Source organism: Hyaena hyaena, unplaced genomic scaffold, assembly GCF_003009895.1.
Source record: "Hyaena hyaena isolate Hyena2069 unplaced genomic scaffold, ASM300989v1 scaffold_242, whole genome shotgun sequence".
NCBI lineage: Eukaryota > Metazoa > Chordata > Mammalia > Carnivora > Hyaenidae > Hyaena > Hyaena hyaena.
The window spans coordinates 928,082-945,579 of NW_024080869.1; the positions used below are offsets into that span (position 1 = coordinate 928,082).

Genomic DNA, 17,498 nt, shown 5'->3' on the forward strand with positions numbered 1-17,498 from the left:
AAAACCTCTATGAGCCAATGTCCTCAAATATAGTACAGTGAACGCCACATCTTCATTCCTAGAAAAATGATATACCGAACATTTCCAGAATAAAAAAGGCTGAACACATCCTTATTTTAGAAACGTGTGCTCACCTCCATAGCTCCAGAAAGTGTGTCATCCTTTCTCTCATGCTCATGAAGTTCCAGGGATCTTGGATCAAAGAGTAGAATCCAGGCCCTGCCTACATATCTTCACCATGAGCCACAAGGGGCTGGCTGATCAGGAGAGAACTAGTGAGCAAACGGCTCAGACCATCTGAGGAAAAATGTTACCCTAAACACAGCATGTCATCAGGATTGAGCACCAGGATAAGAATAGTGATAACCAAGAACCAGTAAAAATGTTGATGCCACAGATCATGTGGCCAGCAACAACTGGCCATGGCAAAGTAGCTGGTCAACACGATAATTTGGCCTAAAAGTTCATTTGGTCAAATATGAATGTTTCCAGTTTTTGTTTTTCAACTAAGTGAATTTGGTGTGCTGGTCCCCTGTCATCCAATCCACATAACTGCCCAAGATAAAATAAGAGGAATTTTTGAGAACGCATGAGGATTCCTTGAAACAATCTGATTGTTCTCTATTCCTTGGCACAAAAATGAAAATGTCATCTAACAACATTAACATATTAAAAAAAAAAAAAGGAAAAGAAACACTGTAAAACACTCAAAATCCAGGCCTTAATTTTTTTATAATGTGTTACAAAAACAATGGATGCTCTGGGGAGAAAATAAAATACAGATAAACAAAAATGTAACATAACAGACATCAAAAAGCAACCTGGGGAAAAATAAGCAAAGCAACCAAAACAGGATAAAATCATGTGTTTACATACACATTCATATAATATCACATTTTTAAAACTATGTTTAAATGCGTATACATTTTATACAGTTTATATACATAACGTATTAAGTATCAGACATTTAAACTGTTCCAACTGTGCAAAACCTATGGGCTAAAAGTTACCAAACTGAATGACGCAAAAATGTAGAAAAATGAGAAGTGGATGAATTAAGGTTTTAAAAACACTTGAAAACTCAGCAAAATTTCCGAGTCAGAAGACATCAGTGGCTGAGGAGCCTTGCTTTTCACCAAACTGTCACTGAAACTTGTTCACCTCCTTGCTTTAAACCCAAATGGTTTTGACCAATATACGTGCTACCAAGTGTGTGACAGGTATCAGCATGTGCTCATGTGCCTTTTGACATGGGTCCATTCCACAATGAATAGATGACAAGCCCCGTGTGCTACTTTGCTGTGGCTGCTGTAAAAAAAATCACCACAAACTTGGTCATTTGAAACAACAGAACTTTATTCTCTCACATTTCTGGAGGCCAGAGTCTGAAGTCCAGAGCTTGACAGGGTAGCGCTCCCCCCAGAGGCTCTAGGGGAGAATCCATCCCTCGTCTCTTCCAACTTCTGGGAGCCGCTAGCATTCCTTGACTTGCGGCTGCATTGCTCCAGCCTCAGCCATCACGTTCTCACCACTGCCTCTGAGAAACTTCAGTTCTGCTCTGAGGGCCTTTCAACTTGGATCAGCCACGCCTCAGCCAGTCCAAGATAATTTCCCCATCACCATATCCTAGTTTAATCACATATTCAAAGACCCTTTATTCAAGTAAGATAACAGTTACAGGTTTCAGGCATGAGAGGGTCTGATTATCTTGCGGGGGCATTTTTCAACCTACTACACCCTAGTATTGACAAAATTCGTCTATAATTTCCTTGAATCTGACCCACTATTCCTTATTGGAATTGTATTAGTCTCCATTTGTACATGTCTATTCTTTTCTCATTACCCAAAGCACAGGCCACCTATAATGTCTTTGTTATTATCCAGCTATGTCCCTTTTAAAAATATCATAGGATTATTTCCCCCAGCACAAAGTGATTCTTCTTGCTCTTTCCTGTTTATTGCTTGCTCTTCCTGTGCTATCACCCATGCAGTAGGACTTTGAGAGTCATCCTTTTTCATCATTAAGTGACACATCCAATTGATCCTCGAATCCCGCTGGTTCCCCTTTCAGTTCATGTCAAACCAGTCACACCCCACTGTTCCCCACTTTGAATGTTCCTGCCCTAGTTGTAACTGGGACAGAGCCCAGTTAGACTGCTTCCAGGCTCTGTCCTCTATGTCAGCTCACTTTTATCCATTCCCTTTTCTGCCGTCACAGTCATCTCTCTAAAACTTCTGAATTTGGGGCGCCTGGGTAGCTAAATCGGTGAAGCATCCCACGTCAGCTCAGGTCGTGACCTTACAGTTCGCAAGTTCAAGCCCAGCTTTGGGTTCTGTGCTGACAGCTCAGAGCCTGGAGCCTGCTTTGGATCCTGTGTGTCTCTCTCTCTCTCTACCTGTCTCCCACTCACAATCTCTCTCTCTCTCTCAAAAATACATATTAAAAATTTTTTAATTGAAAAAATTAACTTTTTAATTAATTAAAAAATAGGCCCTTGTCCTCAATTTGAATTCCAGGAGTTAGGATTCATATTTATCAATCTGCTGACATGAATGAATCATCCTCTGGCTGCTATAAGCTGTGTTTAATTAGCTTTAAAGCTTTTTTTTTAAGAGCTTCTGTCCTTCTAACTTAAGCTCCATTAATTTTTTTGGCTGCCACATTATTAAACAAATAAAGTGAACATATCCTTTTTAGTGGGGCCAAATCATTCATTATAAATACTTACAACCAGCATCCACATGCAATGGAGGACTATTCATTTCTTTACATTACTAAATATAAAAACTTCCATTTTCTCCAGTTTTCAAAGCTTTTTCCACAAATGGTAAAGATCAATCATCCCAGGATGTTACTTCTAACAACCAAGTTTTCACTAATGGCCAAAGGAAGGGAATAATTTGTAATTACGTTCTTTATTGTAAAATAATATGGATCAGGAGAATTCTATCTGGAAAATGTGGGCCAATTTTAGATGCTTACTCTATTGATTACTTTCCTCAAAGAATATGACTTCTGGCATGGGAAACCTGGCTTCCTCTCCAGCGGCTGGCAGGAAAGAGAAACAGAGGAAGAGAAGGGGCGAGGGACTGCCGTTCTTGCCTTCCCTGATCTGGTGGGACAGAAGTGGAGAGGGTCCGAAGAGTTTCTCCTGGTAACTCCCAGTCTTCTACGCGGATGGTTTAGAAGACATTACATTCCAAATACTTCCACTGTCCCACTACCATGATTACCTGTCCCCGCACCTTGCTGGCCTTTCTCAGAACTTTGTAATTGGCTTTTGTTTCTTTATCCCTTTACTGTCGATCTCTCCTGTGAGTTTGTACAGAGCCGTGGGCAGTCCACACGTTTGTCTCACTAAAACCAGTGCCTTACACATTCTGGGAACGCAGTGAATGTAGGAAGGGAGCAAGGAAAGAAAAGGTTTAAATCGAAAGGGCCATGCTGCCTAGGATGGAATTTTACCGTAGTGCAAAAGTTCTAGACAAAGGTAAATCTTTAACACAGTGGGAGCAGGCAGGGCAGAAGAAAATACAAGTGGGCGTCTGCTTCTGGCTGCTATATGGAACAGGCATCCTTGGGAGAGGAAAACAGCCCCTGAGGGCTCCTAACTTCCTACTTATTCTATCTGGTTCAATTAACAAGATCCCAATAGTATTATTTTTAAAGTAAATATATGCTGCTCACATTGCACTATAGTTCAGGTTTAGACTTGGTCAGTCTTCCCTTTCTAACATTGTTTCTGGGGGTAAAGAGTCACAAATTCCAAATAACTGACTCAAAGACTTAGAACACAATCAACTCCAATTATAACCTGGTTTTCATTTCAGTTGTCTCTTATTTCCCTCTTCTCTTCTGAACTTTCTCTCTCACCTGTCTTCCCTTCCCTGTCCCTGTGTTCATGTACATGCATGCATATGTGCACGCATGCAAGCGCGCACACACACACTTTATATTCTTTCTAAAATAAGAGCAAATAAACATACTCAGTCTCATATCCAGTTACCAAGTCTTAGAATTCTTCACTTCCATGGCAAGCGAAAACAGTTTACTTTCTGAACTGGAGTTGAGGATCTCCATATTATGGTTCTATCTAAATTCCCAACTTCACTTCCTACCACCCAGTAAGGACCTATCAGTGCAGCCTCAGGGCCTCATTAAGATCAAGTCATCATGGGGTACATGGGTGGCTCAGCCAGTTAAGCATCCACTCTTGGTTTCTGCTCAGGTCACTATCTCATAGTTCCTGAGATTGAGACCTGCATTGCTCCGCACTGACACCGTGGAGCCTGCTTGGGATTCTTTCTCTTTCTCTTTCTCTTTCTCTTTCTCTTTCTCTTTCTTTCTCTTTCTCTCTTTCTCTCTCTCTCTCTCTCTCTCTCTCTCTCTCTCTCTCCCCCCTTTGTTTATTTTTTCTCAACAAACAAACATTTATTTAAGAAAAACATTTCATAATTTCTTGGGTACACACTTAACCATTCTGCCTGTGTGTCTTCACTCATATTCTTTCTCCCTCTTGTCTTCCTTTCTTTCCCAGTCACCCTTTTAAGATCAAATCTAGCCCTACACCCTCAGTAAGTATTTCTCGATCACTTCATGATACAAAATTCCCTTACTGCTTTGGCGGCACTTGGGATAACTCCACGCATTTGTGCCATGTTTTCACAATTTTTTTCATGTTTTTTCATGTTTCCTATGTGTTCCCAACAACACACTGAAGTAGGTATTGTTAAGTATGTACACTTTAAAGGTAAGGAGAAAAGTTTTAGAGAGGCAAACTGATTTATTCAAGCTTCCACAGGTGGAGTGCGGCAGAAACTATCTTTAACCTGGCTTTCAGATTCCATGTTATATCCCTACTTGGGAATTACTAAAAACTGCTGCAGGTTGGCAATGATTTACATTTTTTTACTAGATTATAAGCTCCTTGAAGGCAGTAGTTGCATACAGAACTTGTCCCAATGCCTTATAATACACAAGATGAGAACTTAATCAATTTGTTCTCAGAATTTGACTGAGGGATCCTAAGAGGAGTTCAATCCATCCAGCTTTGGTGATTCCTCTCTCCCTCCTCTGTCCGGTATTAAGATTTGGAGAGCTCACCTGAACACACAGTGACAAACTGCAATATATCTTGGCAATTTTTAAAATTTCTTAACCTAGTTATTCCCCAAACAAACTGCAAATTCCCTAAGGATAAGTAACCTTGATGAATAAAATGAGACCTTCTGATATGTAAATGTTGGCCAATGGGCACTTGTGTAGCTCAGTCCATGAAGCATCTGACCTCGGCTCAGGTCATGATCTCACTGTGGGTTTGAGCACTGCGTTGTGCTCTGTGCTGACAACTCAAAGCCTGGAGTCTGCTTTGGATTCTGTGTCTCCCTCTCTCTCTGCCTGTCCCCCACTTGCGTTCTGTCTGTCTCTCTCAAAAAAAAAAAAAAAAAAAAACATTAAAATTTTTTTTGTTAAAAATTTTTTTCAATGTTGGCCAATGTTGGCTGGGAATTGTGGGAATAAAAGGTGGGGGAAATTGTAAGTGAAGTGGAGTCTTCTGGCACACTTGCTAACAACACATATATCCAGGATTCATATCCAATACTTTCTCCATCAGATGTTTTCTTACCCCAGTTCTTATTGAATGCATGATCCCAGAGAGCAGACTACAAAACAATGAACCAGTGACAAAGTGACATTGACTAAAGTCTCAGCAACAGACCCTGTTGTTCGTATCAACCATTTGTTTGTGTAAGCGCGAGTGCTCATGATCATAATTCATACAGCACATGAACGGTCTGCTGCCAACATTCTTCCTGTTTTGTAAAAAAGGATTAAATAGTTCAATAATTGACAACGTTCCATAAAGAGCTGTCACAACATCTCAGACTGAAAGTCACTGAACAAGAACAGGGCATCCGACAGGAGTACTTAGTCAAAGGGTTTCATGACAGGAAAAGAAACTCATCCTTTGGAACAGAGTTAAGAACGTACTTACAGGCTCTCCCCGCGATCCATCCTGACCCGGAGCGCCTGGAGGTCCTACTTCTCCCTTTTAAAAATAAAAAAAAAATAGAGAAATGCATTTTCAGGCATGCTTATAAAACAATAATACGTAACTGTGAATATTAAAGCACGTTAGAAACAAACATAAAAAACACTTCTAGATTATTAATAATGCTGTATGGTGACCGAAAGCAACTAAACTAATGGTGAGTATAGCCTAAAATACAGAGTTGTTGAATCACTATGTTGTACACCTGAAACTATCTATAACACTGTATGTCAATGATATTTCAATTAAAAACTAAGTTAAATAAATAATAACAAAACAGCAAACAAAACTTTGACTAAGAAAAATTCTAACAAGAATACAGGATTTCTTATATCTTATATCTTATATCTGTATTTCTTATATCTGTATAATGACAGATTTCTATTAACAGATTAGGTAAAAAGCCTAAATAAAAGGAGATATATATCCTCTTTGTGGATAGAAAAACTGATTCACAGTCTTGAAGCTATAAAGTCTTCATAGCATAAAGATGTTAGAGGTCTCCAAATTAATCAAAACTTAAAGGAATTTCAATAGAAATCCCAAGGAGATTTTTATTGTAATTTGGCAAAACAATTATAGGATTTTTTTAAATGCTTAACGTTTTATTTATTTCTGAGAGAGCGAGAGCGAGAGCGAGAGCGAGAGCGAGAGAAAGAGCGTGAGCAGGGGAGGGCCAGGGAGAGAGGGAGACACAGAATCTGAAGCAGGCTCCAGGCTCGGAGCTGTCAGCACAGAGCCCGACGTGGGGCTCGAACCCACAAAGTGTGAGATCATGACCTGAGCCGAAGTCAGACGCTTAACTGACTCAACCACCCAGGCACCCCAATATAGGATTTAAATAGAGGAATGGATTACCAAAATATAGACAATCTAGAAAGATACCAAGAGGGTGAAATGAATCTGTTCCTGAATGCTTATCCAGCTATGGGAGTTAAGAGTGTGCAGCCCTGACCCACAAAGAGAGAAAAAATTGGTAGAAAAAGCAGCCTCAAAACTGCCTTCAGTAAGTTCAGTATCTGGAACTGAATTGTAATTGCAGCAAATGGTACTTGGACTATTAAGTATCATTTAAAAAAAATAAAATTGAATAATCACATATGCACACACACACACACAGAAGAAATTAAGACAAAGATATGAAAAACAGAACTTTAAATATTTGAAAAGGAATTTTAAAAGAAATTAAGAAACCACATTTAAAATTTCAGGGCAGAGAAGAATTTTTAAACTAAAATGTAATAAAACAAATCATAATAAATTTGATTACTGGATTAATTTAAAATATAACTGGTGGCCAAAAGATATTTTAAAAGTCTAAAGATAGACTACAGATTAGAATAATATATTTGCATACAATGCATACAATAACAAAGGGTTAGCAAATTAGTATCCAGAATTTTAAAACCTTCTAATACTCAATAAGAAAAATAAAATTTAAAAAAGGGATTACATAAAATAGAAGTGCAATTTAAAAATCACTTCTAGATCATGGATTTTAACTCTTCGTGACATCAAATAACTTATTCTGAAATTCATAAAGTGACTATATAAATACCAAATATATATACGGCAGCAGATAATTGAGTTAATTTATAAAATACCTCTGGTACTATATAGAAGTATACTTCTTAGAAGAGTAGGACATTATTCTTATTACCAAAGTAAATGTGACCAAGGATTATATCAATCCTTCCATATTTGGTTTTATTTTCCCTTTTACTTTAAAATTGATCATTCTGTTGAATTGGACCCAGTGGATTGGAACATTCTCTTGGATCTATAAGAATTGATCATTCTAATTTGACCTTGCAAGCAACAGTTGCATTTTAAAACAAAAACAGAGCTTTCATTAAATGGAATTATTTATAGGTTATTATTTGAAATTATTTGCCACTTTCATTTATTATCTACCTATATAAAACATTTTTTTAATGTTTATTTATTTTTGAGAGATACAGAGAGTGAGCTGGGGAGGAGCAGAGAGAGGGGGAGACAAAAGCTGAAGTAGGTTCCAGGCTCTGAGCTGTCAGCACAGAGCCCAATGAGGGACTTGAACCCATGAACTATGAGATCATTACCTGGGCTGAAGTCGAACACTTAACCAACTGAGCCACCTAGCTGCCCAAGAATATCTACCCATTTAAATTAAACATTTTAGATGTTTAAAATGCTTATTTTTAGATAGCTATACAAACTATCCTAGTTTTCAATTATATACCTTTAAATTATAATGTTCAAATTATTTAAGGATCTTACTTTATATCCACCTTTTAGCATCCTCAAAGTTTTCCCCAAAATGCCAGTGTATACAAAAGAGTATGACACTCTGCTTATAAATAGTATCTACATTTATTCCTAAAATATATCATATTTACAGATGAACACAGCTATTATACGGATGAGAGACATATAAGGGGCAGTGGGAGAGAGGCCTCCTAAAATACACACACAGACACAGATGGACACACCCTCAAACATTTAGGCTTTCTGAAACCTTACAGCCATTAAGAGCCATGATTTTGTTTTCTGTTCAGCCAAGTGTTGCATCATAACAAGCCAAGTTCTCTGCAATTGTGCCACACTTTGCTTCATACCAGAGAAAACATTTCATTCTACATGAGAGCAGGAAAGTAAAACAAAAGCATTTTTCTTGTAAATACTTCAAATGCCTGAGTAGAAACAGGTCTAAGGGTGAGTCTCAGAAGACATGTACCGATGCATATGCCAACATTGTTTCCCAGAGTTTCATATTCTAATGAATTTCCCAAAACTGGAGGAAATGAACCACAGAAGGAAGAACCAATAAAACCTGGCTAACATAATCAGCACTTAAAAAAATAATTCAACCATCTCACATTATAAAAACAGCATTCTCCCACTTTTATGAATTCTTGCATTTCATAAGCACAGCGAAAGCCAAATATTTCATCTGTTCCAATTTTATTTACAAACACCAGCTGACAGCTGACAACAGAGAGAGCAAAGAATGATGTTTTCTGTAAAGTAACCACATTGGGAGGGGAAGCGCTGCTGACGTCGTGGTTCTACAGAAAAGCTTATGAAAATATCAGAGAAACAAAAATATATACAGGATCCACTGAGTTTAAAAGTCTGAAAAATTAAAGAAAAGGGCCTAATACAACAGGGAAATACAGCAATGACTATATCTAAACTCAACATTCGGATTAACAGGGCGATTCATCCCCCACATCAGCCAGCTCAGCCTCACTTCATGTGGGAACTTCGAAGTACAGAATTTCAGACCCAACAAATCAGAAACTCTAGATGGTGGAGCCCAGCATTCAGTGTTAACACGTCCAGCTGACTCTGAGGATGTGAGGGCCGAGGCATATCTTTAAGTCATTAAGCCACTTACCTTCCCATATCTCCAGGTACTGTCCTATGTGACTTGCTAAGCAAATCTGTAGTTTAGAGCTTCTATATAAAGGGAGGAGGGCAGTTGTCAAATAGTAGAAACAAGTAATCTGGAATTACATGACTACTTAGGCTGACAAAAATCTGTCTCCTTTTACTTCTCTGAAGACACAATCTTGTTATTTTATTCCAATTAGCAGAAGTGCTTTTAAACTAATCATCATCAAGTATTATCAATAATTAAGTCTCCAAATTATTTGAGGATTTATTTTATTTTTATTCCTACCTCTTAAACATAATGATACATCATCATATGAACAAAATAGCACTCTTCTTTATCATCTACAGCAGTGATTTTAATACTAGCTGCATCAGAATCTCCTGGAGAATTTGTTAGACTGCCAATTGTGGACTCCCCCCCCCCGAGTTTCTCATTCAATAGGTGTGGGGCAGATGTCAGGAACTGGCATTTACAACAAGTTCCCAGAAAGTAGTGGACGGTGGCCTTTGGGACCGCTGCTGTAGCCCAGATCTCAAAAGACTTACACATCCTTCCTGTTCTTACCAACACCTCTCTTTGTGAACTATAATGACACTGTACAGTTTTACACTTGGCACTGAGTTATATGATGGCTAAGCTGTTCAACAGGTATCTTGTTTATGTAGGCATTGTTTTCCTGAGCTGTAAATTCTTTGAAGGCAAAAAACGTACCTACATGAGTGTTTTATCACCTAGAATATTTAGAATTGTGCTGAACAGAACGTAAGACAATATATAAGGCTTTATGTCCCCTTCTTTGCAAACAACTAAAGCATATCAAGGACTGGATTATTTATTCTTAAAGACTTGATTCCAAGAAGTTAAAGGAAATGGGGAGAAACATTTATGGATAGCCCTATAGCACTGGCTGTTTTGAAATTACAGAGTTTGGTTATCACAAGACGGTGGCAAATAATCTTTACCTAGAAAGTATCCTCTCCATTCTCTGAATAATGTTTCATTGGGAGATGAAGGATGATTTCTTTGGGGTCATTTTCCATAAAATAATTAAATGCAGTACACAACTAACCTGTGAAGTGCAGTTTTGTAACATAACCTGATTATTTGATTGCTTTCATGACATGGACAACCTGGCACATGCTAATTTGTTTGGCTGGTGGAAAAAGGCATATAGCACACCCCTAGCTCTGTTCTATCATTTTGCTGTTCTATTATTAACTTCTTTCTTGATATGAAATAGCTGAAAAGACGTCGTGCTAAACATTATTCCTAAATCCAATTTCTACAGCAAATGTCAAAGATGATTTATTCCACAAAAAGCAGCTGTTTTTAAGAAGGAAACTTAACCAAAAGCAGATATGTAAAACATGCATTGCATGTGTATTTCCTTTCGTGCTGTGGTCACTGGTACTTACCCACAAAAAATTAAAAGAATGGAGTATAATTTAGTTTGTGGCCATAGCAACCCTCAAAATCAGGTGTGTGACCATGAAAATATAATTAAATATTGAAATAGTTGCTTACTTTGTTATTAAATACTTTGACTTTGATCTTACTACATGGTTTATTCTTAGTTTGTAAACAAATCCCTAGCATACCGAAGGATACACTAAAGATATAAAACCAGGGAAGCTTCTCCTGGCTTATTAAATAAATAGACAAGAAGTTTGGGACCCATCCTGCATAGACGGGAATCACACAAACTTGGCCTGGAATTCTAGTTCTTCCATGTAACTAACTGGACTTCTAGGTACATTAATTAATCTGTCTTAATCTGACCATACTGTCTAAGCGACATTAATACTCCCCAATTCCCAAGAATCCTTTTTTAAGAAAATAAGACAAGAGGCTTTGTGAAAGTACCTCGCCCATCTTGAGACACAGAAGGGAAGGTTCATCAAAGTTTGCTATTCCACTGTTACCAAAAAGTTGGGGATTCAACAGTCCTTTATCTTACAATTTGTTTTAGGCTCCATTTTTTCAAATAATATGGTATTTTCATATTTGTACTACTATGGTTTACCATTATCATTTAGAAAAATGAGAATTTTTAAAAAGATGGTCAATATTTTAATCTAGCTAAGTGCCACAAAAACAGTAGAGTCCTTAGTTCCATCATCATTTCCTATATTTGAGAAAGATTATTCAGCTATAATACGATTTTTCAGCAATTTGGTGATAGAAATTTTCAGTTGTTATTAAATTATGGCTACATGATCTTAGACAAGTTATTAATCTCCCCATTCTTTAGTTTCCTCATCTCTAGGAAGATATTTTTCTTTTTACTTACAGTTCAATGACTTATGAGATTAATGGGAGAATGCATGTAGACTGCTGGGACAAGAGCCAGGCATGTAGGAAGTATCCAATAAATTGTGTCTGTTATCATGTGTCCGGTCCTGTGTTCACTTCTCTCCATATCCAGTTTCGACACCATTTTTTCAGTATTTCAACTGCTAACTGATATTCTTAACCCTTTGCCTCACTGCTCATCCACTGCGCTTGCTTATGCAAACCTCAATATTGAGTAAATCAAACTGAAAGCCTCCTCAGACCTACTCTTGGGCTTCCAAGTATAGCAATGGGAGGGAAAAATAGTACCACCACCACACAGATGGTAACTTCCAGGTTCAACTACACTTCAGTGCAGCTTCTGTATTTTCTTCATCTCCTCTGTACCACATTTTCCACAGAGCTAAGTAAAAAGTTCTCCAATCAACAGAAACTACCTTTTCCCTGTCTCTCAACAGGTGAACAATTTACACTTCCTTAGAGGAAACAGAAGTCAAACATCTTGCCACCAAACCAACAAACTACCCTTAATTTACATCTACCCATTCTTTTTTTTTTCTCCTTCTCTTCTTCCCCCTCCTTCTTCCTTCCTCCATGTCTTTCTGTCTTCCTTCCTTCCTTTTTTTATAGTGAAAAGGTGTCTTTCCTACAACCTAAGTTAGTCCCTTCCAATTCTGTTCACTCTCCTATTCCTTCCCCTCTGCAAAAGAGACAGAGGTCCTTATCAGGATTTAACTACTTGCTGCACATCTACTCTTAAATATGCCATAGTAATCTTAAGTGAACACATATACTTCTCACTTCTCCACCTCTCCAACAGAGGGAATACTTAACCCATCCCAATAATTAATTCTATTGATTAAATGCACATGTAGGGGTCTCAGTCTGTTGAATGTCCAACTTCAGCTCAGTTCATGATTTCATGGTTTATGAGTTCGAGCTCCACATCAGGCTTGCTGCTGACAATGCAAAGCCTGCTTCAGATCCTCTGTCTCCCTCCCTCTCTCTCTCTGCCCCCCACCCCAAGGTCACACTCTCTCTATACCTCTAAAAATAAAAAAACATTTAAAAGGATCTTCTCTCTCTCTGTCCTTCTCCCCCACTCTAATAAATAATTATAAAATACATTAAAAAATTAAATAAAAATCTAACTTCACTATACATAAAAAGGAGATGCTCTAGAAATAAGAGGCCTACTAAGCCACTCAAACCTTTATATCCCTATTATTATAGGTATGCATATATAAAAAACATTTCAAATTGAGAAAATCTGCAGACAATATTCAAACAAAACTACTAAATGAATAACAGAAAATGAGAACCCCAACATTTCAGTAAATTTCCCTCACACATAAAAAACCTGCAACAAAATGCTATAACCTAGATTAATTTTATATGAGCATTTTCAGATGTAAAAAAAATTGACAAGACAAAATAATCTCAGATAGTACAATTAAGTTACCTGAAACCAAGGGAAAATAGATTTAATATTTTTAAACGTGCTGAGGGGACAAAAAAAAACTAAATGTAGCCAATAAAAATGAGTCTTTTAAAAAGATAATAAGGGTCATAAGGAGAGAAAAGAGTCACAGCAGATACACCACACCTAAAATTAGAGTCCTTAAGATATAAATCAAAATACTGTAACAGAACTTCTATGTAAAACTAAAATCCAAGAGGTGCATCTGGGTCTTTCAGTCGGTTAAGCATCTGACTTCGGCTCAGTCATGATCTCACGGTTTGTGTGTTCAAGCCCTGCATTGGGCTCTGCGCTGACAGCTCATTCTCTCACTGTTTCACTTTCCCGCTGTCTCAAAAAATGAATAAACATTAAAAAAATTTTTTAAAACTGTAATCCAAGAGAATACTCTAAAATGAAAAGAAGTCCTGAATCTACTTATTATAAGGATTCTGGGACAACTGGAATTCTTTTTTTTTCTTAATTTTTTAATGTTAATTATTTTTGAGAGAGAGAGAGACAGAGCACGAGCAAGGGAGGAGCAGAGAAAGAGGGAGACAGAGAATCTGAAGTAGGTTCCAGGCTCTGAGATGTCAGCACAGAGACGAACGCGGGACTTGAACTCACAAACTGTGAGATCACGACCTGAGCCAAAGTCGAAAACTTAAGGCACCCCTGGAATTCTTAATTCTGGGACATCCTATGCTATTAGACTTTATACATAAAGGAGTTTTGTCTTTAGGTTTTTGTTTTGTTGTTGTTGTTTTTTTAACCCTCTGGTTTGCCTTACCAACCCCCCCCCCCCCAAAAAAAACCAAAGCCGCTTACAAAAGAAAGACAATTAGGTGATGTCAGCAACATGCATGACAGCAGTGGAGCAACATCTCAAAGACATTCAAACACAAATAGTAAAAAGCAGTGAGACAAGAGTTTATAATGTCAGTGGCAAGACAGTGACAGCCAAACTGTCATTCAATTAACAAGAATATAGGAAACATGTTAAAACACAAGAATTCAGAGAATACTATATTCAGAAGCATTTCCTAAGGAATACATTATAGAAGCAGCTTCATAAACTGCTTCATAAAATGATGACTATAGAATACTGATAAATATGGCTGGTGATGAACACTGAATATATTTAATTGCAGATTTGAACAAAGGTGGGCAAAGAGCAGAAAATAGCTTAAAAATATTCAAACAGGGGAGGGGCAGTGGGAGAGGAAGAGAATCCCAAGGAGGCTTCAGGATCAGCGCAGAGCCTGACACGGGGTTTGATCTTATGACACTGAGATCATGACCTGACATGAAATCAAGTGTCAGAGTGGTAAGTGACTGATCCATCCAGGTGTCCCTCCAAAAAGCAGCATTTTTAAATTAATGAATATTAGTGAAAATATTGCACATTAATATCAAGGGAATACAGTTGAAGCAATAATCAAAAAACATGTATAATTTAAATACTGATAGCAAAAAATAAGAAAGGAATGAAAATAAATGAATTCAATTCCCAAGTGTAAAATTTAGAAAAATATAGGAAAAAAGAAGGAAGTAGTATAGATAAATGTAATAACAAAACAAAAACCAAGAATTAAAACAAAACAAACAAAAAACAAAAAACACACCAAAAGAGAGAAATGGAAAATCAATGACGTTAATAATTAAATTACAATGTTGGCTCTCTGAAAACAAACCCAACCAAAGTAAAAGAAACATCGGAATCTCATATAATCAAAACAAACAAACAAACAAAAAAAAGCAGTAGAAAGTGAAAGCACAAATATTCAAAGAAATAACAAAAGGATATTAATCACGGAAACCAAGAACTTTTTAATAACCATACAGAAATTTGCACAATTCTATTCAAGTGCTTTAAAAAATCTAGATGGAATGGCTAATTTCCTACAGGAATGAAGTTTACTATTATTGACCCTATGAGAGAGAGAATGCTCAACCTAACCAATTTCCATGTAAGAAGAAAGAGAAAGTTATCAAGAAACTATTCAACACAAAAAGGATCAAGCTAATATGACAAAGGAAGATATGAGGAAAAACCCTGTGGTGCATGAATTCAATTGTAACTGCAATAAGTTATTACAAAGTATCAAGAATGAAAGAACGTTAAAAGTCCTACATTAAAAGGACAAGAATATGCACCAATATAAACACAGAGAGCAATGGAATAGAACAGAAAACCCAGAAATAAACCCACATTTATATGGTCAACAGATTTTTGACAAAGCAGAAAAGAATACCCAATGGGAAAAAGAGTCTCTTCAGCAAATGGTGTTGAGAGAACTGGACAGCAACATGCAAAAGAATGAAACTGGACTGCTGGCTTACACCAAAAACAAAGATAAATTCAAAATGATGTAGCGCCTGGATGGCTCAATTGGTTAGGCCTCTGACTTTGGCACAGGTCATGATCTCACAGTTCATGGGTTCAAGCCCCAGTATAAGGCTCTCTACTGATTGTGTAAAGCCTGCTTGGGATTCTTTCCCTCTTGCTCTCTGCCCCTCCAGTGCTTGTGCACGCTCGCTCGCTCTCTCTCTGTCTCTCTCTCTCTGTCTCTCTCACAAAAAAATAAACTTAAAAAAAAAATTCAGAATGGATTTAAGTACCTAAATGTGAGACATGAATTTATAAAAATCCTAAAAGAGAACATAAGAAATAATTTCTCTGACATCAGCCATATAGCAACTTTTTTTCTAGATATGTCTCCTGAGTCAAGGAAAACAAAAGCAAAAATAAACTACTGGGAGTAAATCAAAATAAAAAAGCTTCTGTGCAGACCATCAACAAAACTAAAAGACAATCTCCTGAATGGGAGAAGATATTTGCAAATGACATCTCTGACAGAGAGTTAGTACTCAGAATATATAAAGAATTAATACAACCCAACAACCAAAAAACAAATAATCTAATTTAAAAATGGACAGAAGACATGAATAGACATTTCCTCGAAGATGACAGATATCAACACACTAAAAAATGCTGATCATCATTTATCACCAGAGAATGTAAATCAAAACTACAATAAGATATCACCTCACACCTATCAGAGAGTCTAAAATAAAAAACACAAGAAACAAGTGTTGGAGAGGATGTAGAGAAAAAAGAACCTCGGGGTTCCTGGGTGGCTCAGCAGTCTGAGCGTCCAACTTCAGATCGGTTCATGATCTCATGGCTTGTGAGTTTGAGCCTCACATCAGGCTCTGTGCTGTCAGCTCAGAGCCTAGAGCTTTCTTCAGATTCTGTGTCTTCCCCTCTTTCTGCCCCTCCCCAACTCATGTTCTTTCTCTCTCAAAAATAAACAAATATTAAAAAAATTTTTTAAAAGAAAAAGGAATCTTCATGCAATTTTGGTGGGACTGTCAAATGATATAGTCACTATGGAAAACAGTGAAGCGGTTCCTCAAAAAGTTAATAATGGAACTACGCTATGATCCATAATTGCACTATTGGGTATTTATCGAAAAAGTACAAAATCACTAATTCAAAAGTATACATGCTCCCCTATGTTTACTGTAGCATTATTTACAACAGCCAAATAATGAAAGCTGCCCCAGTGTCCATTTACAGACGAATGGATACAGAAGAGGTGGCATATACATACAACAGAATATTATTCAGCCAGAAAAAAAGAATGAAATCTCCCATTCACAACAACATGGGTGAGTATAATGCTACATGAAATGTCAGAGCAAAACAAATACCATATGATTTCATTCATATGTGGAATTTAAGAAACAAAACAAATGAGCAAAGGGAAAAAAGGGAGAAACAAACCAATAAACAGTCTTTTTTGTTTGTTTTTAAAGATGTGTGGTGTGCCTGGGGAGCGTCCAACTCCTGATTTCACCTAAGTTCATGATTCCAGGGTTATGGGATCAAGCCCTCTGTTGGGCTCTGGGCTGACTGTGGAGCTTAAGATATTTTCTCCTCTCTCTCTCTCTCTCTCTCTCTCTATCTCTCCCCCCTTCCTCCCCTCTCCTGCTCTCTAAAAAGAAAATATTTATTAAAAACTGTTTGTTTGTTTATTTATTTTGGAGGGGGGAAGAGAGAGAAAGAGAAAGGCACAAATTACCACAACTTATCCAAGAAGAAAAAAATACTAAGTATACCAATATTTAGTAAAAGAATTTAATTAGTAATTAAAATCTTTCTCACACTTAAAAAGCCCAAGTCCAGATGATTTCACTGGTAAATTCTACCAAATAAGGAAGAAATCATACCACTTCTAAATAATCTCTTTTAGAAAAGAAAAGCTAGTATTACCTTGATAACAAAGCCATACCAAAGAATCACGAGAAA

The 17,498-nt window shown here is 37.2% G+C and overlaps 1 protein-coding gene across 4 annotated transcripts in view; it reads right to left on the minus strand.

Moving 5' to 3' along the window:
* COL21A1 (collagen type XXI alpha 1 chain) overlaps positions 1-17,498 on the minus strand; it is a 175,727-nt gene that overhangs the window by 34,993 nt on the left and 123,236 nt on the right. For all 4 annotated transcript variants that reach the window (XM_039244317.1, XM_039244318.1, XM_039244316.1 and 1 more), the window contains one exon: positions 5,997-6,050. In XM_039244317.1, coding sequence (XP_039100248.1) covers positions 5,997-6,050 — 54 coding nt within the window. The remainder of the gene's footprint in view (positions 1-5,996; positions 6,051-17,498) is intronic.